We start from the raw sequence: 23,976 nt of genomic DNA, 5'->3' as shown, positions 1-23,976 counted from the left end.
GGTTATAGAATTCTTAAACTTAGTTTTAACCCTAACTAGATTTTTCAGTATGTTCAATATAATGCCTTGCCATCCTTTGATTCAAGTGGACACACTTCAGAGTTCATCTGTTTTGTTATGATATAAGTAATGAAGAGAAATGACCGTACTGAGTGTCGTGGAATTGACTCTGAGATGGCGTGATGTTTTACAGTGTCAGGTGGAAAATAGATTATGGCATGACCCTGTAGTCCAGCAGTAACCAAGACACAGAGTCCAAGGTTGCAGTGCTACAAGCTGAGTACTGTGGTGGTAGACAGGAGTCCACAAAGCAACCTCTTGCATCACCAGGGCTAGGACTGAAACTGAGGAACCAAGTGTCTCCCACAGAACCTCACTGGTCCAGCAGTGCAGGGAACATGCCAGGTGGGAGGCCATAGAATGCAGGAGGAGTGCCCTTCCCCAGGGCAGAGGGCTGAAATGGAGTTTTCCATAAGGGGGTGGAGCCTGGGAAACGTAGTTTAGAGGCTTAAAAGAAGAAGTAGAAGAATCTTTATTTTTACCCCGCCCTTTTTCCAAAACTGGAACTCAGGGCGGCTTACAAATAAAAACTACACATAGGTAAAAAAACATACAAAAATATACAATTAAAATAGAATTAAACTATTTGTAACATTAAAATCATGAAACATACACTTAAGATACTAAAACAATTTAAAACATTAAGAATAGGACTATAGAACAATACAACAGACCTTATGAGGCCGTCTTAAACATCTTCTAGTCCAAAAGCCTGTCGGAATAAAAAAGTCTTTGCCTGCTGATGGAAGGATAGCAAGGAAGGGGCCATTTGTGCTTCCCTAGGAAGAGAGTTCCAGAACCTGGGGGCAGCCACCGAGAAGGCCCTATCTCGTGTCCCCACCAATCACGCTTGCGAAGGTGTTGGGACTGAGAGAAGGGCCTCCCCTGAAATTCTCAGGGCCCGGGCAGGCTCATATGGGGAGATACGGTCTGACAAATGGGCTTAAAAGGGCTTAAAAGGGTTTGCTTTTGACCTATATTGGAGCAGTTTGTGTGCTCAGAGCTGTCTGTGGTGCTGCCATGTTGCTCTGCCCTGTGGGCTCCCCTGTAGAATTAGAACAGGACAGTTTAAAGCTGGCCCCTGACCACAATTTGGCCGGAGATATAAAGAGAGGAAGAGCCAGTGTGGTGTAGTGGTTAAGGTGTTGGACTATAACCTGGGAGACCAGGGTTCGAATCCCCACACAGCCATGAAACTCACTGGGTGACCTTGGGCCAGTCACTTCCTCTCAGCCTCATGAAAACCCTATTCGTAGGGTTGCCATAAGTCGGAATCGACTTGAAGGCAGTACATTTACATAAAGAGAGGAAGCTCCATTAGGAAGCTGCTAGCAATAACTTTAAACATTTTAATTGATTCCTAGAGGAGCCCTTTCTCCAAAGTGTTAGAGGAGGCTGGCAGCCCCAAGTAACTTTTAACAAGATCACAGTGGCCCACTGATTTGAAGCACCCCTTTTCTTTAACTCTGTCACTTAAAACATTTTCTTTGGCTGTTCAAACGTTTCAGCTTGTACCATCAAAAACACCTCTGTGAAACTTTTTTTTTTTTTTTTAAAGAGCACATTATCTAGCTGCTTACTTTACTAGCATCAAGGTCCAACCTTGGACCGCATTGCTTCTTTCCTGGCTGGGACGTCATATAATGCAGATATCCATGAGAAAGGCCCCCCTCCAGAATGCACCCCTAACTGGCCCTTCTGTGCACTCTTTTTGAGTTCTGCCTTGCTGGCATGTGTCCTTAAATAAGGCCGCTTGCTTGCCTGGATGGATAGATAAAAGGGTTTATGCGTAGAAACCTCTGGAATGTAGTCCATTGTACAAAGGAAATCCTTTGTTTTACCCACTCTTGCCTCTGGTCTCACCAGCTTTTGCCTCTGGCCCAGCCCTCCATTAGCTGCTTTTGGTAGGTTGCTCATGAGGGGATGCAGCCGGATCTTCTCCCCTTTAGCTTACCATGTCCTTCTGTCCAGCTTGTTCCTGTGGAAGTGCATATGCTGGGGTGTTTCTCATGCATGGGAATAAACCCTTAGGTTTTTGATAAACAAGATTTTAATCTGTGTCTAAACAGTATCACGTAGTGATTTTTAAAATTTATATTAAGGATCCAGTATTGGGAGGTAGGGTTCTTCCCACCCCCGTCCCATTTCTTAAAGAGCATGTGCTAACAGCATCTGCTGTTGTCTGCACACCAGAGTCTTGTTGTTGCTATTCAGTATTTGAGCAGATGGCATATCATTTTGAGACTGGCTAATATTTTTTTAGCCTCTGCATTTTATTAATATTTTCTAAATATTTGGTGGGTTATTCAAAATAAAAGTAGTATTTGTGAAGTAATTTGGCAGCTTTTGGAGAGCAGTTTTCACAAGCAAGATGGCTCTAGTACTCAGCTGTAACAAGGGGAAGACTCACTGAAATAATTAAGAAAAATATTATGTGTCAGCGCTGCCAGTCCTAACCTGATAGAGAGAAATGGCCGTGAATGCCACACACCTGATGACTTGCTTTCTTTGTCTATATCTTTCTGTGTTGTTAGCAGTATGTAACAGGGAACTAAGTTTAGTATCCTTGTGCTTTCTGATACTGAGTTTGCATAGACCAGTGCCAATCATTTGAAAAAGAAACAGGGCCAACTAAAATAAGGTAGTGTTCTTTTTTGGCTCTCCAAGGGCATTCCAGAATCTTTGGGACAGCACCTCATCTGGAACAGCAGGTTGAGTCCTGCCATGAAGATCTGGCAGCAACTAGAACCCACAAAAGTCAAGGGAACAGTGCAGGTTCTATATTGATCATCATCATCATCATCATTTATTTAATTATTTATTTGTTTTATTTATTATTTTATTTATACCCTGCCCTTCCTTCCAGCAGGAGACCAGGGCGGCAAACAGAAACACCAAAAACACTTTAAAACATCATAAAAAGACCTTAAAATACATTAAAACAATGTTAAAAACATTTAAAAAACAACTTTAAAAACATCTTTTTAAAAAGGGTTTAAGATATTAAAAGACATATTAAAAGCAATTCTAACACAGACGCAGACTGGGATAGGTCTCAGCTTAGAAGGCTTGTTGGAAGAGGAAAGTTTAAAACCATTTATAAACTGTTTGGTATTTTAAAAATATCTAAGTGGTAAGTAAAAACCCAGGAGGGTTCCTTGGAGTCTCTTCTGTTTTCCTACCTCTGTTGCCTCAAGAATGCTACCAGGAGCAGTGTGATTGCTTTTCCCCTTAGTGTCTCCAAGAGACAGAGCAGGTATATGGAAGAAGGTTGGCTGGGTTAACCCCTCCCCTTGAACACAATCTTCAAAAAGATCACCCCCTCTCCAAGCTCTTAGATTCAGAAAAAAGCTCCAAACCTCCTAATTGCTGGTAGGGAGGTGAGAATGAGAGATGTGTGAGTGTATGCATGCATGCATGCATGAATGAATATATGTGGTGGAGTATGATGTTTGGTTGAGTATGAATGAGTATCTGTTCTATGTGAGAATGGATGTGTGGATGAGGATGAATGTGTGTGCCTGAGAGTGTAAGTGGGAGGGAGTGTCTGCCTACTTCTTGCATTGGCCTTGCTTGCCACTGGCATGTGGCCTCTGGAAGGTTAGCCACACAGGGATGCTGCCCTTGGGCTGAGAAAGGATTATCCACGCTAGTGTAAGTGTTTTACTTCATCAAAGGAAAAAGTCAATGGCAGAGGAACACCATGTATAGACATTGATATAGTATTGCTAGAAGCCCCTGAGCCAAGATGGACAAACTAGAGTGCTTGGTTGTAAACAAGGACATAGATACAATGCAAGAGTAACCAATGTAGTGTCCTCCAGAAATGTTGCTGGTTGTCTAGGGCAAATTAATGCTGTAGTTCAGCAACATATGGAGGGCACCATATTGGCTACCTTTGATATAGCGGGTAAAACAGAAACATGGTGGAATTGAGAGAATCAGTGGGAGCCAGTTATTTTGGGATAAGTGTCATATAAAAGACAGAGAGGGGTATACTGAGAGTGGTGTAGCTAGCTCCGTATGTCAGAGTGGCAGGCCAATAAACTAGAAAAATTAATAGGAGCAGACTCCTCAACAGAACTTCATGTGTTGTATGTATAGTCTTGGACAAGTATGTGTAGTTTTAGAACTGGTATTCCCTATACATAAGAAAACAGGAGGGATGTGTTCCATAAGGTGGTGCTTGCTAAGTCCTTATATTAAAAATAAAATAAAAATCTGTTCTCTAATAAATTGAGCATAACGTTTTAATCAATTAACTTAAAAAAAGAAGCAGATTCAACACTGCAGTTCTCCTGGTTCAAGAACCAAAAGAAGGTCTTGGGCAAAGGGATTCTAGAGTGAGAGAAACAAAGACAACCAGGATACTAGGAAAGAAATCTGCTTCTTGTTGCTTGTAAAGAGGATGTCAGCTGATCACTCTATGCTGAGGAAGGTATAGAGATTTTTGTATAAATGCAGTAACTGAAGGTCTCAAAGGTCCAATCAAAGCTGTTTCAGTACCAATAAATTCTGAGTATTCTGAGTGTGAATGTCGGGGAATGAATTTGTGTAATAACTGTCCACATAATCTGTCCATGAAGAGGGAATTGTGCGCATTTCCCAGTCAATATACATAATCTCCAACAAGACTGGAGAGTGTGCATATCTCAACTGCTTTTTGTACATTCTCTGGCCATTAATCATAATATCCAACAGGCCTTGGGAAACAATTTTAGGAGGAACATCTTCTAATATTTCAGTGAGCAAATGGTGTGAATACTTGAGAGAGTGGATAATGTGGAAACACCTCCCAACACATGTATTTAGCCGGATAAAAATGACACAATAGTATTCCATACCACTGAGTTACGGCCTTTCATATGTGGTTAGGTTATGGAAAGCACTTTGTTATTGACTACATTAATCCTGAGCACAATTTTTAGGGGTTCTGAGTGAGCCATTTTGGGTTTCTTTTCTGCAGAATTGTCTTCCCATTTTTGCACCCAAAACACAGAAGAAGGGGGTGGTTATTATCTCTGCTGCCATTTCTTTCTGTCAGATCATCTTAGCTTCATGTAATCTCAGATCTCTATGTCCAGGATGCACAGTGTTTCATGTCATTACCAGTGCAACATGATTTACAAAATCTTCATAGTAGAGACTGTGTGTGTGTGTGTGTGTGTGTGTGTGTGTGTGTGTGTGTGTGTGTGTGTGTGTGTGTGTGTGTGTGTGTGTGTGTGTGTGTGTGTGTGAGAGAGAGAGAGAGAGAGAGAGAGAGAGAGAGAGAGAGAGGGAGAGAGAGAGAGAGAGAGAGAGAGAGAGAGAGAGAGAGAGAGAGAGAGAGAGAGAGAGAGAGAGAGAGAGAGAGAGAGAGAGAGAGAGAGAGAGAGAGCGAGCACGCGCCTGCATGGCTGAATCTCAAAAATGGCACAATATAACTCCAGTTGTAAATTTTCCAGTGTGCTGAGGTACACTTGATAGCTGCACCGTCTTGTTAAGCCAGTATAGAAAAAGTTACCAAAATATAGCAATGCAGTTTGAGAGCAGGGGTGGTAGTTTAGCATTGGCCGATTGAAACTCAGCTATCAGCCACCCGCTTTTTCCTGTAGAGAACAGGCAAATTCCTTTGCTGGAGTTTTATTAGAAATGGGATTAGAAAAATCAGTATTCCAAAAGTTCAAAATGCAAATAAGGGCAAATATTTATGATAAGATGTATTCATTAAGCACTTTAAGCAGTTTTCCATTAGTATAAGTTCTGTTTATGAAAATGTGCTAATTAATTTATGCTGAAGTACCTCTGGGACGCATTCATTCACCTGTACCTTTTCACATAGGTACAGAAAGAAACGTCTTTATAGCAAAATGCCTGCGGTCAAACAGCATAGCGAAATGAAAGCAAATAAGGGCTTTAAGACTTGGTAGTTGTGGTGGTGGTGAGAATTTATACCCATCTCTCTAAGCAGAAGGTTATTTTATTTATACAATATCTCCAAGTAAATTTTTTTTATAAAATCATAGAGTTGGAAGGGGCCTATAAAGCCATCAAGTCCAACCCCCTGCTCAATGCAGGAATCCAAATTAAAGCATACCTGACAGGTGGCTGTCCAGCTGCTTCTTGAAGGCCTCTGGTTGGAGAGCCCACCACCTCCCTATATAATTGGCTCTTTTGTTGTACCTCTCTAACAGTTAGGAGGCTTTTCCTGATGTTCAGCCGAAATCTGGCTTCCTATAACTTGAGCCCGTTATTCTGTGTTGTGCACTCTGGGATGAACGAGAAGATATCCTGGCCCTCCTCTGTGTGACAACCTTTCATGTACTTGAAGAGTGCTATCATATCTCCCCTCAGTCTCCTCTTCTCAAGGCTAAACATGCCCAGTTCTTTCAGTCTCCCCTCATAGGACTTTGTTTCCAGTTTCCTGATCATTCTCGTTGCCCTCTTCTAAACCCTTTCCAGTTTGTCTTCATCCTTTGTAAAGTGTGGTGTCGAGAACTGAATGCAGTACTGTTGGGTTGTATGTTGAAAACCAGTTTACTTCTTTTTGTATTGAACTTTATTCTAAAAATAATTTTCTTCAGCAACCTTCATGGTGAATATTGTTCAGAGTTTGCACATTTTTTCAATGTTCACCTTGAGATATAATCTTTGTCAGTGTATATCTGGATATATCGGGGGGGGGGTTGGACTGCTATACATAAAATCCGACTGTAAAACTGTTTTGTTTACAGCTTGTGGTAACAATGTTACCTGCAAAAATATAAGTAATTTTGTTTGGAATTGGTTGTCTAAAAGTGAAATCCCCATGATTTAAGAGATAATTGTTGAAGAATCAGAGCATGTCTTGAATGCAGAAGGTCCTAGGTTCAGTCACTGGCATCTTCTGTTAAAAAAGCAACTGGCATCTTCTGTTAAAAAAGCATTGGTCTGGTATAGATAGGGTTGCCATATTCCAGTCCCACAAACACCACATTTCAAATGTGTTGATTTTTCTCTTACCCGCTTTTTTCACTGTCAACTTTCACATCCATACATAGAGATCAGAAATACCATGGTCTGAATGATCCTGACTTTAGTGTTCAGTGATACATCTTTGCATTTGAGGACCTTTCCTAGTTCTCTCATAGCTGCCCTCTCCAATCCTAGCCTTCTTCTGATTTCTTGAGTATTTTCTCCATTTTGGTTAATGACTGTGCCAAGGTATTGATAATCCTTGACAAGTTCAATGTCCTCGTTGTCAACTTTAAAATTACATAAATCTTCTGTTGTCATTACTTTAGTCTTTTTGACGTTGAGCTATAGTCCTGCTTTTGTGCTTTCCTCTTTATGCTGTATATGTAGACCAGGCCAAAGTCTTCACATTGGTAGTTCCAAGGCCCAGGGTAGAAGTTTTAAAAAGTGCTGTTGGGAAGAAATGCAGCTTCTTTGTTGACAAGCTTTGGAGACTAGTCATTTAGGGCCATCTAGTTGTGTTGCTGGTTTATATAGTTTTAAAATGTGTCTTGAGTCATATTTGGGATTTTACTGCTGCATGTTTTATTTCACTGGAAGCCAATTTGTGCATTGCGGGCAAGATGGGGTAGTACAGTCCTATATGGCAGTTACATTGGGTCCACATGGATGCCCCACTTGTTGATGTTTTTGTCCTCAGCTAAGTGCGTATTGGATACAACAGCCAATCCACTGGCATAGCAGCAGCATGTCTGTCTCTTGACGACCTGGCGTTAACTGTAGTATGGGATGGCTCTGCCCATCTTTCATCTTGTATCTGTTTATTTCAATAGTCCTTAAATTAGCTGCTGACTTGCAGTGCAATCTTATTTTCTGTAATTTTATGTTTTTCATTGTTTTTAATTATGTATTTTAAACTGTTGGAACCCAACCTGGGACCTCAGGGTAAAGTGCAGGTAATAAATTACATTTATTAAAATAATGATGTTGTTGTTGATGATGATGGTGTTTATGCAGAAGTAAGTCCTGCTATGTTTAATGAGCTTTATTTCCTGGCAAGGATGTTTTAAGACTGGAGGGCTAAAGCATGAATAATGGCTGCAGAACTTAACATTTTAGCTGTTATCTATATGACTGGAGCGATACACACACACACGCATTATAATATGTACAATTGCTCCAGTCCAAACAGGATTGCTCTTTTTCTTGGCCTCTTAGTCCTCCTAGACCAGCTTTCTTCAACCTTGGGTCCCCAGACGTTGTCAGACTACAACTCCTATCAACCCCAGCCAGCTTAGCCAATGGCCATATAATGGGAGTTATAGTTGTAGTCCAGCAACATCTAGGATCTTCCGTCAGGCGTTCAGACGAGAAGCTTGTCGAAGGATAACCTCTTCCTTCGCCCGCATGCTGGTGGCCCCACCCCTTCCATGTCTCTGCTTCTCTTTTCTTACCAGTGCCACGGCATAAATCAGCCCACCATCACTTCCGCAGAAGAGGTGAAAAGTGGTCTCCGCCTGGGGTATAAGGAATATTTCCAGCTACCCGATTTTTAAATTTTACTTTTTAACTAGTTGTTGCAGGGAAAGCACTGGCAGCCAGCCCAGAAGTCATCACCGCCATCCAGTCTCTCACCCATGCTTTGTCTGACATGGAACCCTATCCCAGGATACCAGAGAGTGTCCTTGGCAGCCAGTCCCCTCTCCCAAAACCTATGTATAAATTGGATTCAGATTTAAAGGGACAGTAGTTTCCTCTCTTGCTGCTCGCTGCCTGCTCAGAAAATCTGGGTCACCTAATGGGCTAAGCGAGCGCTGGGTAGTAGGGCTATAATCTGGGTAAAACCCGGCTAACCAGGCAATATGGCAACGCTATGTGTAGACCTCTGCCTGGGATCTTGGAGTGATGCTTCCAGTTGGAGTACATAGTACTTGCAAGGCTAGGTAATCTGACGCATTATGTATTACTGAATATAAAGCAGTATCATCTATACCTATAAATGTACCACTTGGCTGAGAACATGGACTGAGATCCGGTCTGTCATGTTCAGGACTGGCATTACCCGGTCGGCATTAACTCTTTTTTTCTGCCCAAATAATACTCTGAAATTATTCATAGATATTTCAGCCTTAAAGGTTGCTTACATGTGTTTTCTTTTTACAAGCTGCATTTCTTTCCATTGTTCCTTAACTATCATTTACCCCTCTTTGAAGCGTGAAGGAGAAGCGAGTGTAGAAGGGGTTCTCAATCAACTGGTCCTAGAGCACTTGCAGTTGGCTCCTCTCCAGTGGGGTGAGTAATGTACAAAAAAAGATTATTATAAAAAAATTGCTTTCTGATACAGTGCTTCTTACAGAAGTGAACTCTGCACAATCATTAGGTAACCTCTTGAAATGTTGAACAATGCATAATGCTGCTTACAGCCTCCATTTTCTATCAACTGTTAAGTCATCAGAGCAAGATCACTACCTGGTTGTAGGAAATCAAATGGGAGGGACATCTGTTATCTTCAAAACCAATTGTTAGTGTTGGGTGTTAACTGCTGTCTGCTCTAGTGGGGTAGATATTTGTTCTTACAACAATGCTTTTATTTTGTGAAATGCATAATTTGTTGTACAGTTTATGGTTCAGTAATTTATCTGAAACATTTCTAACTGATTTATATCAAACCATGTTCTTAATGACACAATTTGCACTGGGTTTTCTGCTGTTTCTGTTCAGAGAGTCAACATGTAAAGAATTTTGAGCTTGTGTGTGTGTGAATTTAAAGAATTTAACAATTATATGCAAAATTAGAGCCAAACTAGAGGGAGATGTGTGGAACACTCTTCTCTGTTTAGCTATCTATGAAAAGCAGGCAGCAGATATTGTGACTTGGTTCTGAGAAATGCTGAGTCATTTGGGTGCATTTTATTTGGTCATTTATTTCCACGTTGGGGGGGACTGTGGGGAGGGGTTGACTGAAAAAAAATACCTTATTTCAGCCTCTAGTTTTCATTGTAACAAAAAAGGAGAATGTTGCGCATGCCTGCACAGTAATGTCTGCAATATCAGGTGGTCCTCTTTGGGGCAAGGTGCTTAGGTGGATGGTTGCCATGCAAATCCAGTCATTCTGGGATAAAATTGATTATCTGGATCCATTTTCGGTACATTTCCAGCCTGGTTCTGAAAAGGCTTTGGCTGCTGTGAAGATTACTAGGGGAAGGACAAGGGGAGTGTGACCCTGTTAATTCCCCTGGACCTCTTAGCAGCTTTTGGTACTATTAATCATGGTATCGTTGTCCAAGTTAGGGATTTTATATCAGCAGTTTTCAGTTATTCTTTTCCTATCTGGGAGGCCATTTCCAGAAGGTAGTCTGGGGGTACTGTTGCTGTGTCCCATGGCTGTTGTGTGCTGCTGTGCTCTCTTTTGTCTCCTATGCTATTTAACGTCTATATGAAACCACCAAATGAGGACATCTTGAGATCTGAGGGGAAGATTTTATCTGCTGTTTGATATATCTATTTTTAGTTTTTGTTATGCAGTCTTAATATATTCTATTCTTTCAGTGGTGTGTTACTTTATTTTACTTATTGTTAGCTGATTAAGAGCCTTCAGACTGAATACTGGGGTGCAAAGTCTTCTAGAATATATGTGATTTCCACATTAAAATGTGTGGACTTTGCCATTTATGGCTGCTATGCAATGCTATATATTTTTCTTTTGTTGTGATATTCTGTGAGTTGTTTCCACCTCTGATAATAAGTAGGTATTTCCTGTTCAGTGTATCTGTGAAGCAATTGGATGGATTAGATAGATGGATGGACTGCAGATGGTTGACTGGAATACTTCACACTTTTTATTTATTTATTTACTTGGCAAGGAAAATTAGTAGGACATCTCGCGTTCCCTCAGGAAAAAGGGGAAAAGAAAGGCGGGAAGGCCTTGTTCAGTGATTATGGACAGATCACTGCTTGCTGAAGTTTAGACTTTCAGTAGCCTTCTCCCTCTGCAAGGGTGGGAGACCTATTAAATTGGTCCACCCCTGGAGACTAATGAATCCTGAAGGTTTTCAAAAGGCTCTGGGTTTTTTTCCAGCTGATAAGACTGGCGCTCCTGTCGAAGCCCTGGCTGATCTGTGGAATGCAGAGATGACCCGGGCTGTTGACACGATCGCTCCTGCGCGCCCTCTCCTATGTAGAGCTCATACAGTTCCTTGGTATACTCTGGAGCTGAGAGCGATGAAACAAGACAGGAGGCGGCTTGAGCGGAGATGGAGACGAACTCCCGACGAATGCAATTACGAGCTGGTTCGTGCTTCTACTAAGCTCTATGTAGGAGCGGTGAGGGCGGCGAAAAAACAACATTTCCCCGCCACTATTCAGTCATCTCTCTCACGCCCAGCGGAGCTTTTTAGAGTGGTTCATGGTCTACTCCATCCAGGCCTACAGGACACGGCAGATACATCGGTAGCTCGATGTAATAAATTTGCTGAGCACTTCCAGCATAAGATCTCATGCATTCGCCGGGACTTAGACTCCTATTTAATAGCAGTTAATCCTATTGAGGTGTCCGGAGCACAGTCTTGTCATGTTTTGTTGGATGAGTTTCAGTTGGTTCAGTTCGAGGACGTGGACAAGGTGCTTGGACAGGTTCGTGCGACCACTTCGGTACTGGATCCTTGCCCCTCTTGGCTAATAAAAACTAGCAAGGAAGGAACAGTTGGCTGGGCCAAGGAAGTGATTAATGCCTCTTTACGAGAGGGAGTGGTCCCTGGTTGTCTGAAAGAGGCGGCAGTGAGACCACTCCTGAAAAAACCTTCCTTGGACCCAGAGGATTTCAGCAGCTACAGACCAGTAGCCAATGTTCCGTTCCTGGGCAAGATCCTGGAACGAGTGATTGCTGACCAGCTCCAGGCGCTATTGGATGAAACCGATTATCTTGATCCATTTCAATCGGGGTTCAGGCCTGGTTTTGGCACTGAGACTTCCTTGGTCGCCCTGTTTGATGACCTATGTCGGGAGAGAGACAGAGGGAGTGTAACTCTGTTGATTCTCCTTGACCTCTCAGCGGCTTTTGATACCATCGACCATGGTATCCTTCTGGAGAGGCTTGCGGAGTTGGGAGTTGGAGGCACTGCTTGGCAGTGGTTCCGCTCCTACTTAGCGGGTCGTCTCCAGAAGATAGTGCTTGGGGAACATTGCTCGACACCGTGGGTTCTCCAATGTGGGGTCCCGCAGGGTTCGGTTCTGTCTCCCATGCTTTTTAACATTTATATGAAGCCGCTGGGGGTGGTCATCAGAAGTTTTGGAGTGCGTTGTCATCAGTACGCTGATGACATACAGCTCTACTTCTCCTTTACATCTTCTTCAGGTGAGGCAGTCGACGTGCTGAACCGTTGCCTGGCCACGACAATGGACTGGATGAGAATTAACAAACTGAGACTCAATCCTGACAAGACTGAGATGCTGTTGGTGGATGGTTTCTCTGATCGGATGGTGGATATATACCCTGTCCTGGATGGGGTTACACTCCCCCTAAAGGAACAGGTTCGTAGTCTGGGAGTCATCTTAGACTCTTCCCTCACACTTGAGGCTCATGTAGCCTCGGTGGCCCGGAATGCGTTCTACCAACTTCGGTTGGTAGCCCAGCTACGTCCCTATCTGAGTAAGGAGGACCTCACATCAGTGGTACATGCTATGGTAACCTCGCGTCTGGACTACTGCAATGCGCTTTACGTAGGGCTACCTTTGAAGACGGTTCGGAAGCTACAGCTAGTGCAAAATGTGGCGGCCAGACTGCTAACAAGAACCAAGCGGTCTGAGCATATAACACCTGTGCTAGCTCGCCTGCACTGGCTTCCAATATGCTTCCGGGCCAGATTCAAAGTGTTGGTACTTACCTATAAAGCCTTATACGGCGTGGGACCACGATATCTGTCGGAACGCCTCTCCCAATACGAACCAGCCCGTACACTACGGTCTACTACGAAGGCCCTCCTCCGGGTGCCGACCCATAGGGAGGCCTGGAGGGTGGTGACAAGATCTAGGGCCTTCTCAGTGGTGGCCCCCGAACTATGGAATAGTCTCCTCGAGGAGGTGCGCTTGGCGCCGACACTATCATCTTTTCGGCGCCAAGTTAAAACCTTTCTCTTCTCTGAGGCATTTTAATTCATGTTAATTTTAAACTATTATAATCTGATTTTAGACTGTACAGTTTTTGTACAGTTTTGCATTGTGTTATATTATATTGTGTTATCTTTTATTGTATTTTTAATGTTCACCGCCCAGAGAGCTGTTGCTAGTCGGGCGGTATATAAGCTTAATTAAATAAATAAAATAAATATATGTGTTTATCAAACAAATGTGAAAAAGACGGAAGTTGAGAATAACAATATAATGAAACCAAAAATAAAATTAATGCTGAAGGCATATAAGAATGTTTACCGAGTTACTAAATGATTTAGTCATTTAACTAAAACAAAATTCAGAACATCTCAAAGCCATACTATATATTTTGGAGAAATACTGACAGTACCCAAGAAACAGGATCCAGTTTGCTACTGAATCATTTTGTGTAGACATTCAGTGGATATTCAACATCTGAACCCACCAACTCTCAATTTTGGACATTTATTTACATAGAGTTCATCATCATCACTGTTTATATGTATGCCGCCTTCCCATAATAATTTATGCACAAGGCGGCTCACAACATGAACAGAAAAAAAGTTACACAATTCACTGTAAGAAATAAATTCAAGTGATCAATAAGTTAAAACATCTTAAAAAACATACAATAAATTGATACATCCTTATAGTTCCTAATAAAATCCAACAATGAAATACAGAAGCATGATCATCAAGAGTTCTGGAGTATACTTATCCTTCACTAATTGAGCAGAAAAGCAATTACCGATGGGATCATAATTATTATAATGACTAAAAAAGAAAGTGCAAAAATTTGGGAGGTGTGATGGCAGGAGACAGTGTGCATGAAATAGTACAAATGCTTGTTCTTATTTTGTATGTGTGCTTGTTCTTATTTAGAAAAATAAAGGTTTTGGCAATCTGCCCAGGAAAGAGAGTGCATGAATTACTGCTTTGAAGCTATCAGTACTGGAATAAGTGAAAGCCTTCATGTAGACTGCTGTTAGAAGCAATTTTATTATGCATTAATCTTGTTTGATATCCTGATGTTAGAGAAACTTTTCAGGAATTAACATCAAGTTGCCAGAGCAGGAAAAAAAGCTTTCCATTTCTTTCTTGTACGAACTGTAGCTCAGGATAATTTGGCATATATCAAATAATTAATAAATAAAATAATGGTTTTCAGGTTTGGGGTGCATTGCAATAATGATTTGTAGCTATTTAGGGACTACTACTAATAGGGTTATGACAGTTAGTTATGTATTGGTGTAACAAAGATGAACCACAATTTGTAAGAGATAAAAGGTAATTGGCAAAATTCCAAAAAGCATGTGGAATTGGACAGTGGTTCCCAAACTTTTTCCCCAGGGATCCCTTGAAAATTGCTGGCTGTCTTGTTAGACCACTTAATGATTTTTCTGCCTGTTGTAATGTTAGATACTGTATGCTTTTAACTGTGTTTATTGCTTCTTTTATTTATTTATTTTATTTATTTATTTTATTCAGCTTATATCCCGCCCGACTAGCAAACAGCTCCTTTCATTGTATTATAATTTGCCACAGTGAAAGCCATTATTATACGTTTCCATAGTGAAAGCAGCTTCACAGAAGTTGAGAATAATAATGCTAGATTTATTTATTTATTTATTTATTAGTCGCCCATCTGGCTGGTTGTCCAACCACTCTGGGCGCCGTACAAAATAAAAACATACAAATACATTAAAACATTAAAATCTCAACAGTAGTAATAAAACCTAATCCTGTATAATTTGAATGACTAAGAATGCTAATAGAAATTGCTGCGTCTGCAAAAGGCATGTTATTATTTGTGGCTTTCTCTGGTCTTGGTGATGAAAGCTGGAGAGCTCACATGAATTCGGAAAGTCTGACATAGCCAAGGTAGAATTCGTACTTCTTGTTTAGAATTCATATATAACAACATAAAAATTTTGTGCATAGTTTGGAACATTCATCTTTACCTGTTTCACTCACCGGTGTAGGGAGGAGAAATCCTCAGACATAATGTGAAGGCATGGTTTGTCATTGTGTCAGATCAGACATCATACAGCAAACCATGGTTAGCAGCTACCAAACCAGGATCTGACACCAAAGTTTTAAGCTGATTTCCAAGCCACTCAGTTCAACTGTCAGTTAGCATTGTAATATGAACTGACAGATCCTGGTTTGGTGCATTGATCTACCCTCAGAGACTGCCTGGCCACACAGAAGAAAACACAGAGTTGGTAAAAAATGAAAACTCTCCATATCATGACTTGCTCTTGCAGTTTCTCAAAGTACTCTCTCCTACATGACGCTGCCTGGCAGCAGTTTTGCTTCCAGGCACACAACACAATTGCTGTAATCAATGCCTAGCTCTGCATGTTTACTGCTGAAGTGGCTCACAAAACAACAACTGAATGTGGTGGGATTCAGTGTTGTTATACAGTGGACAGTTGTTCAAATTTTATTGTTCTTATCCATCTGGATATCCCATTTTACAAATTATCCTACAACCAATACACACAACATCTCTATCACAGTACTCTTGATGTGTTCTTTACCTTGTGAAATCACACGTGATTTCTCTACTCTGCAGTATTCAGTATTCATTTTCATGAGCCACTTGATCAGCAAGGTGTAACAATGAAGGATCTCTATGTGTCTTGACTGGTCAAGTCCCATGTCAAAAAGTAAATGTGAAGTGTTAAAAAAACACATGTCTAGTCTGTGGTACATCTTGATGGCAACCATGTTGAAATTTCTCTTCTCACAGTTAAGGTGCAAGTTTCTGGGGGGGAAATTCCAACAACCACCAAACCAAAACTAACTGTGTGTGAATCAAAGGGCAGGTTTACATCTATGCGGGTATGTCCTGTCACAGTGATGTCATGGCACCATGTGGCTAAGCAGATCACACCACTATAGCAAATTAAACCAATATTTTGGCCTTATTTTAAATTAGTATGGTGATAGGAAGAAGGGTCCCTGTTGGTGAGGTAATTGTGCTGCACATCAGCCTGGTTGCCTTGGCAGTGTGGGTGCTTCTCCTCCCTGCCCCCAAACATTTTTTCATCCTTTTTGAGCGTCACATATTTAGCAGGAAAAGATGGTTTTGTACCACCTTCTGGAGCTGAAATTGGACAAATTGTCTTTATTGGAGATCACTCTGGCACGAGCCCCTCAAAATTAACCAGGAAGAAGGGGAGACCAGGCACCTGGAGAGAAACCTTGATAACATACCACCCAAGGAACCTGCAGAGTTACAGGATCCACTTGATTTGAAGTTGCCCTGTTGTAAGCCCCTTCTAGCGTGGAGTTTAGTCCTGGAAACCTCACCTATAAATGTTTTGCTGAATTATATCCCCACTTTTGGAATACGTTACTGGGCCATGAACTATAGGTTATACGTACATTAAGGTCAGTCATACACATGATACTTCTATTCTGGAAGGAAAAATAATTTAAACTACTCAACAATGCATTCATTTTTTACATTCTCTGTCCGTATTTGAGCTGGCCAATATTAACATGACCACAAAGAAGAGAAATATGAGAATATTTGGCCAGCTTTTCTAGAGGAGTATGCATTCTAGTTCATGGTCCATTAAATTTGTATTTCCATATTATATGTCCAAAGCACCTTAATCCTTTCCTTTTCTATTTTTATTTGAGTATTACTTTAGTCGTGTTCAAAGATTTGGATAAAAAATCTTCCATTAAAAAGGAGAGGAAAGACTCAGGGAAATAATGCGCTCCAATTGGACTCCTCCCAGAACCCTGGACTCCCTACAGTGACTACTTTGTCCTCAAGAACAGCCGCGGCATTGAGCTAGAACTGAAGACTGGTTCTAGTGGTACATCACTCACTTGATAGCATGAGAAATCCTGTAGCATTTCTGCTCAGGAAGAACTATGATTATAAGTATGGTCAGGATTACGGCACCAGTAATACTTCAGAATGGGTAGGGCAGCCAGTCTGAGTACTTAACTTTTCAGTTGCTGCCTAGATACATCTGATGCCACTGCCTCTATAGACCTGGTCCTAGGCTAGTGGTCTTCAGGTTCACTCCTCTCATGCTTAGCACTTGTTTCTGATACTGCTAGACAACCTGCCTAATTCAGAAGAATGAAATGGGACTGGCAGTAGCATAATGGGGTAGCACCACTCACCTAACCTCTGGTTGGTTATGTTGCTGTAGCTTACTAGGAGGTAGAAGTAGAAGGGCAAGGGAGAATCATAGCTGGTGCAGTGCAAACGCACCAGCAGAACCAATTTGCTCTCCCTATGGTGCATTTGCCTTTCACCACTGCTAAGCCTCTCCACATCTTAGTAAGCAGTGGTGATGTGACTGACTGGAGGTCAGTGAGCAGTGGTGCCCTACCATGCCATCCGCTACTGGGAACAGGTAGTGCTTTTGCACCGGCAGGATAATGTTTGTGAATGGGCCTTGAACAGCCATGAGAAACTGCAGGTGAAATCTCTGTTTTAAAGGCAAAAGGATTACCTTAATTCCTTTTCTTCTTTTTTCAGGGCTTATTCCTAGATTGGTGTCTCACTCAATAGAAAGTTGTAAAGTGGATTGCACAGTTCCTTGGATTTGTTAGTACTCATCAGTCTTGGCACAGACAGTAGACATTACTTTCAGATGAAAAATGGACTGCAACAATGCAAGGCAAAGAATGAAAATGAGATAGTTCAGCAATATGATTAAGTTTACTTGTGAGAAATTGCTTGAATTTCCTAGCTGCTACAGTACATTGTTCTAGTACAGAACTTTCATTCAGAAAGCAATACATGATTCAGGGAACAAAAATTACAAGATATAGCACAGGGTATATTGCAACCTTGTGAAACATATCAGACACAAAAGACAAGTTCTAACAAGAGGGCTAAACTATTAACTGATGAAAGTTTTAAAGAGTAACAGAAGGATAGTATTGCTATTGAGAGCTTTCTTAGGAAATATTCCTTTTGAGGTGGATAAAAACTGACATTATACATAGGGATCAATGTACACTAGAGCTGTAATCATCAGCGTTTTCTAGTCTACCTTTTAATCTTAATGTACAACATGGAACACAATGCTGATTTTTACCATATGCATCTGTCTTTTGTCTTTTTCTCCTTTCTTTGTCTTCTTACCCCTTTTTCTCTTTAAAATAAGAAAATGAAGAGGCATTTCACATGATCCACCTTAGTCTGGGGCACAGTCTGTCAGTTGAAGGCCAGCAGCCTAGAGAGTTATATTAATGGTTTGGATTGTGTGGACTGACGTAAGACATAAGTGTGTGTGTGCAGGGGATGTGGGGTGTTAGATGATATACCTAATGGGGCTTAGATAGATTTTGACTCTAACTGTGACATTCTGCTTGGCTGAGTGGGGTGACTGGATTAGGCAGAGGGACAGCCTTCCCAATCTCCACCAGTCTGCACTTGTGGAGTTACACCATGGTTATTCTACTGGCTCAGAGTTCCCCTTTCTGACCATCGAATGTACAGGCTGCAGAAGAGCTCCTGGCAGGTTCTCTACTGGTGTGAACCAGTAAAACCCCCCAAAACGGAGCATTCCCCACCTTCTTCCCTGGCAAGCATGTACAGGAAGGCTTCAAATGTGGTGGTCCATTAAGCCCCGCAGATAATGGCCAGGATTAGGGTAGGATTGCACCATCACTCAGTAATTCTATGAAGAGCAAATCATCCTAAACAATATTCACAAAGGTCCAAGTGGCACATAATACTCTCTGTATGCAAGGGGTTATGTTCTTCAGAATTCACTCTTTCCTAAATAAGTTTTCCATCCCGTCTGGCAAGCATTTTCGCTCCCCCCCCCCAAAAAGCAGCATCATGCATATAGAGCTACTTTCAGGAGAGGGCCTGGGATGAGATGTCCTTGCAAACACTGAAATAGACATTCTGAATTGCAGCCAAAAGTTTTGATCATTTCAGTTTTTAACTCGTCTTAAATATTTCAGTCTCAGGATATATCACACACCAATTGTTTATTTTCTTTCTCCAAGCATCAATAATTGTGATACTAATGATAATGCTTATGGGAAATCCAAGAATAATTTGGAATAGATAGAAATACAATGGAATCTCATTATAACACAGGGATATTGGGGGAGGGGTTCCACTTTATAATGAAAACCACGGTACTGTATACTAGGGATGGGTGAGAATTTCAATTCAGTTCACATTTCAAGCAGAATTTATCAAATTTGCAATTTCCGAAACAATATGAGAACTGAAACACAGGCATCCTTTGAAATGTGCGTTTATTAGAATTTTGGGATGCAGTTTGCCAACTAAACAACATTTACAAAAATGCATATATTAGGGGGAAGTGTGCATAAATGAATACATCAGTGAAAATAACATATAAAAAGGCATGAAACGAGAAATGGTTTGCAAAAATGTGTACCTTTGTCAAAACTGCCTACAAAAATGTGTTTATTTGGAGAAATTCACACTAAAATGGTGGAGAATTTTCATGAGTTTTTTTTTTAAAAAAATTGCAGATCGCTGTACAAATGTAGAGAACTGAATTTAACATTGGAAAAATGAGAAACTGAGATAACTGAAGCAGATAGATCCTTCCATCCCTATTGTATATAGTATTGTACTCGGGGACATGGTCATACCCATGGTATATACTGTAACCCGCTATGGGGCGGTATACAAGTATAATAATAAATAAATAAAATCTGTGGCACAGTGAACCACGTTATGAGCTTCCACTTTTACCAAAATGCTGCCACTTTTACCTGTCATTTCTAGCAACAGCTTGCAAATGCTTTCCCTGAAGTATGATTTCTTTCCTATCCTGTGAAGAGTCCCCCTCTTAGCTTGTCCTTACTGAAGGTCAGTGGAGGTTTGTAGGGTTTTTAAGGAGAATGTATGTTCCAGCTCTGCTTCAGGCCACTAGATAAAAGGGACAGCTTTTTACACTGTTTAATTTTAGCATTCTAGCACTGGCATGGATCCTTGAAAAGGCTGACAGTACCTGGGATTTATGCTGCAGCTGTGTAGTTTGCATTTTAAGTGTGTGTGTGTATTTAAGAATTCTGCTTCCTTGTGTTCTATACACTGTTACACAGTTCTTTGGACACCAATCTAAATCTAGTGAATGTTAAAACCAATGATTGAGTAACAGAGCCAAGTCTTGGTATTAGATTCTGATGGTGTAAGCTGTAGATTGCTTATTTTTTAATGTGAGTTCATTGGCATCTAAGTGCTTCTATTTATAGCAAGATCACAATGCCTTCAACTGCATTCTGCAGTGTGAAAAGCTAATGTCTCATGGTGGCAGAGCTATTTATAGCTGCAACATTTGGAACTGAAGGGGAAAGGTCAGATATTCTTACAAAGATAGGTTCTGCTACTTCCAAGTGCTATCACACATCAGTTGTTTACTCTCATTCTCCAATGGCAGCTCCAGTTATTGTGATACTAAAGAATTCTGCTCATGATACAAACGTGAAGCAAATGATTGTTATCGCTGCTTTCATTGAATGTTCTTCTCCTTGAGTGTCAATTTTCTTCTTTTACAGATTTCATTTGGTAATGTATTAGTCAAAGAGAAGAGGTGAAATCTGTAGACGTTTTCTTTGTGTTATCTTTCCTTTCCTAAGCAATCACATATCTTGGAAGCAATCAAGAATTTTTGCTGTGTATTCTTCTCTGACATCTACTAAGCTATATTGTAACAATCACTACCACATTATAAAATCAGTATTACTGGATGCTTTGTTAAACAAAGAATTCAAAGACCATAATTCAGAGGCATTATAACTCAGAAGTCCTGTTATGCACATTCATCTTCTGTCCGCTGACCCCTGTGTTATAAATAGCTTTCACTGTATAAAAACTGTTTAAAATATCAGCACATGTATAAAATCAGTCCAAATCCAGGAGAAATACCAACAGGGATAAATATTTTAGGAGACTTGTTGAAACAGGAACATCTTATTTCCTAGGACAGTTCAGTGTCTTAGAGAAGTATTACAGCTATTAATTAAAACACTTGTTGTATAAATGAGTTTTGATAAATATTTAGAGTTGTGTCCCTGATTAGAAGATTCCCATAGTTTAAAAGAAAGAATCAGCAGATTTTTCAAAGTGGTATCTAATCACAATCCCACAATATTAATGTAAAATGCTTAGTAGATTTTTAGATTATAATGGTCCAGTTGATTTTTCTAAAATGTTGTAGAACTCTTTACATTTAGTGGAAGCTTCAGATAAGGTAGTTTATGAGATGTTTTCAAACTTGACAAGGCTGGTCCTTACTTGGCCCAATACAGGCTGTGTCAGACTTCATTTGTTAAGTTGTAGTTCATTGAAAGGAAAGCACAGGTGGAATTAAACCTTGAGTGGTGGATGGGTGGCAGCTTAGTTCAGTGAGATGCCACAGAAAACCAGAGATTAGATTCAAATGCCCTAGTGCCAGCTCAAAAATACAGTTGCATCTCCTGAGCTAAATTTCTGAACTATTGCAGCAGCACCTATCCAGTGCTTTTTGTGAGGCATATATTTAGATCCTTTAACTTTCATGCACACTCAGGCAGTGGTAACTGGTTGGTAGGTGTTTGCACACATTTTTGGATGCATGGTAGACAATAACTGACCTGTTGTGTGATTTCATGTATCACATCAAAGTGTTAAATAAATGAAAGCGGTCTTAGAACAACTGAAATATTTTCCTTTCCCTTAGCAATGATGATACTAAGAAAATCACTAGCTCGGAATTATTTATATGCACTTGTTAGCATGGTATTTTCAAATTCCAAGTTCTTGGCCTTCTTTGGTTAGGTATCATTTATAAGCAACAATGCATCTTAACAACATAACCAGAAGCATTTCATATTTCTGCACAATTGTATTTCATAGAATCATAGAATACTAGAGTTGGAAGGGGCCTATAAGGCCATCAAGTCCAACCCCCTGCTCAATGCAGGAATCCAAATCAAAGCATTCCCAACAGATGGCTGTCCAGCTGCCTCTTGAATGCCTCCAGTGTCAAAGAGCCCACTACCTCTCTAGGTCATTGCTTCCATTGTCATATGACTCTGTTAGGAAGTTTTAACTGATGTGCAGTTGAAATTTGGCTTCCTGCAACTTGAGCCCATTATTCCGTGTCCTGCACTCTGGGACGATCGAGAAGAGATCTCGGCCCTCCTCCCTGTGACAACCTTTCATGTACTTGAAGAGTGCTATCATATCTCCCCTCAGTCTTCTCTTTTCTAGGCTAAACATGCCCAATTCTTTCAGTCTCTCCTCATAGGGCTTTGTTTCCAGTGACCTGATCATCCTTGTTGTCCTCCTCTGAGCCTGTTCCAGTTTGTCTGCATCCTTCTTGAAGTGCGGAGACCAGAACTGGATGCAGTACTCAAGATGAGGCCTAACCAGCCTGAATAGAGGGGAACTAATACTTCACGTGATTTGGAAACTATACTTCTGTTAATGCAGCCTAATATGGCATTTGCCTTTTTTGCAGCCACATTGCACTGTTGGCTCATATTCAGCTTGTGAACAATGACAAATCCAAGATCATTCTCACATGTTGAATTGCTGAGCCAAGTATCCCCCATCTTATAACTGTGCATTTGGTTTCTTTTTCCTAAGTGTAGAACTTTGCATTTGTCCCTGTTGAATTTCAATCTGTTGTTTTAAGCCCAATGCTCCAGCCTATCAAGGTCCCTTTGAATTTTGTTTCTGTCTTCCACGGTATTAGCTGTGCCCCCCAATTTTGTATCTTCTGCAAATTTGATAAGCATGCTCTGTACCTCCTCATCCAAGTCATTAATAAAAATGTTGAAGAGCAGTGGGTCCAGGACCGAGCCCTGTAGTACCCCACTCGTTACTTCCACCCAGTTTGAGAAGGAACCATTGATAAGCACTCTTTGATAACGATCCACCTGATAGTTGTTCCATTCAGCCCACATTTAGCTAGCTTGCTAATCAGAATATCATGGGGCACTTTGTCAAAAGCTTTGCTGAAGTCGAGATATATTATGTCCACAGCATTCCCACAGTCTATAAGGGAGGTTACCCAATCAAAAACCGAGATAAGATTAGTTTGGCAGGATTTGTTCTTCATAAATCCATGTTGGCTCCTAGTAATCACTGCATTGCTTTCAAGGTGCTTACAGATTGACTGCTTTATAATCTGCTCCAGAGTTTTCCCAGGGTTTGATGTTAGGCTGACTGGTCTGTAGTTCCCCAGTTCCTTCTTTTTGCCCTTTTTGAAGATAGGGACAACATTAGCTCTTCTTCAGTCATGCCATTCCTCCATGATTTCTCAAAGATAATAGACAGCGGTTCTGAGAGTTCTTCAACCAGTTCCTTCAATACTCTAGGATGCAGTTTATCTGGCCCTGCCGATTTGAACTTGTTCAAAGCGTTTAGGCATTCCTTGACCATTTGTCTATCCATCTCAAGCTCCAATCCTGCCCCTTCTACGTCATGTTTCACAGGAGGGTCATAGACCCTTTTTTGGGAGAAGACTGAGCCAAAGTAGGAATTGAGGACTTCTGCCTTTTCTTTGTCATCTGCTTTCATTTTGCCATCCTCATTGAGTAGCTGCGCCACCATTTCCTTTCTCTGTCTTTTGCTATGGACGTACCTGAAGAAAGCTTTTTTGTTGCTTTTAGCATCTCTCACTAACCTCAGCTCATTCTCAGCTTTAGCCTTCCTGACGCCATCCCTGCAATTCCATGATACCTGCCTGTACTCTTTCTTTGTGGCCTGGCCTTCTTTCCACTTCCTGTATGTGTCCTTTTTTGTTTCAGGTCATCTCTAAGCTTTTTGTGAAGCCACATTGGCTTCTTCTGCTGTTTCCCTCCTTTTTTCCT

General features: G+C 41.0%; 1 protein-coding gene across 3 annotated transcripts in view; it reads left to right on the top strand.

Moving 5' to 3' along the window:
- TRAPPC9 (trafficking protein particle complex subunit 9) overlaps positions 1-23,976 on the top strand; it is a 505,665-nt gene that overhangs the window by 205,019 nt on the left and 276,670 nt on the right. For 2 of the 3 annotated variants that reach the window (XM_061607026.1, XM_061607027.1), the window contains one exon: positions 9,195-9,285. In XM_061607026.1, coding sequence (XP_061463010.1) covers positions 9,195-9,285 — 91 coding nt within the window. Of the gene's footprint in view, positions 1-9,194; positions 9,286-17,653; positions 18,223-23,976 lie in introns of those variants that run through there. The other variant, XM_061607028.1, reaches the window with a different exon arrangement.

The sequence above is a fragment of the Rhineura floridana genome, chromosome 1 (genome assembly GCF_030035675.1).
Source record: "Rhineura floridana isolate rRhiFlo1 chromosome 1, rRhiFlo1.hap2, whole genome shotgun sequence".
NCBI lineage: Eukaryota > Metazoa > Chordata > Lepidosauria > Squamata > Rhineuridae > Rhineura > Rhineura floridana.
Note: the sequence above shows the minus strand (reverse complement) of the source record. Positions and strands in the feature narration are given on the sequence as shown.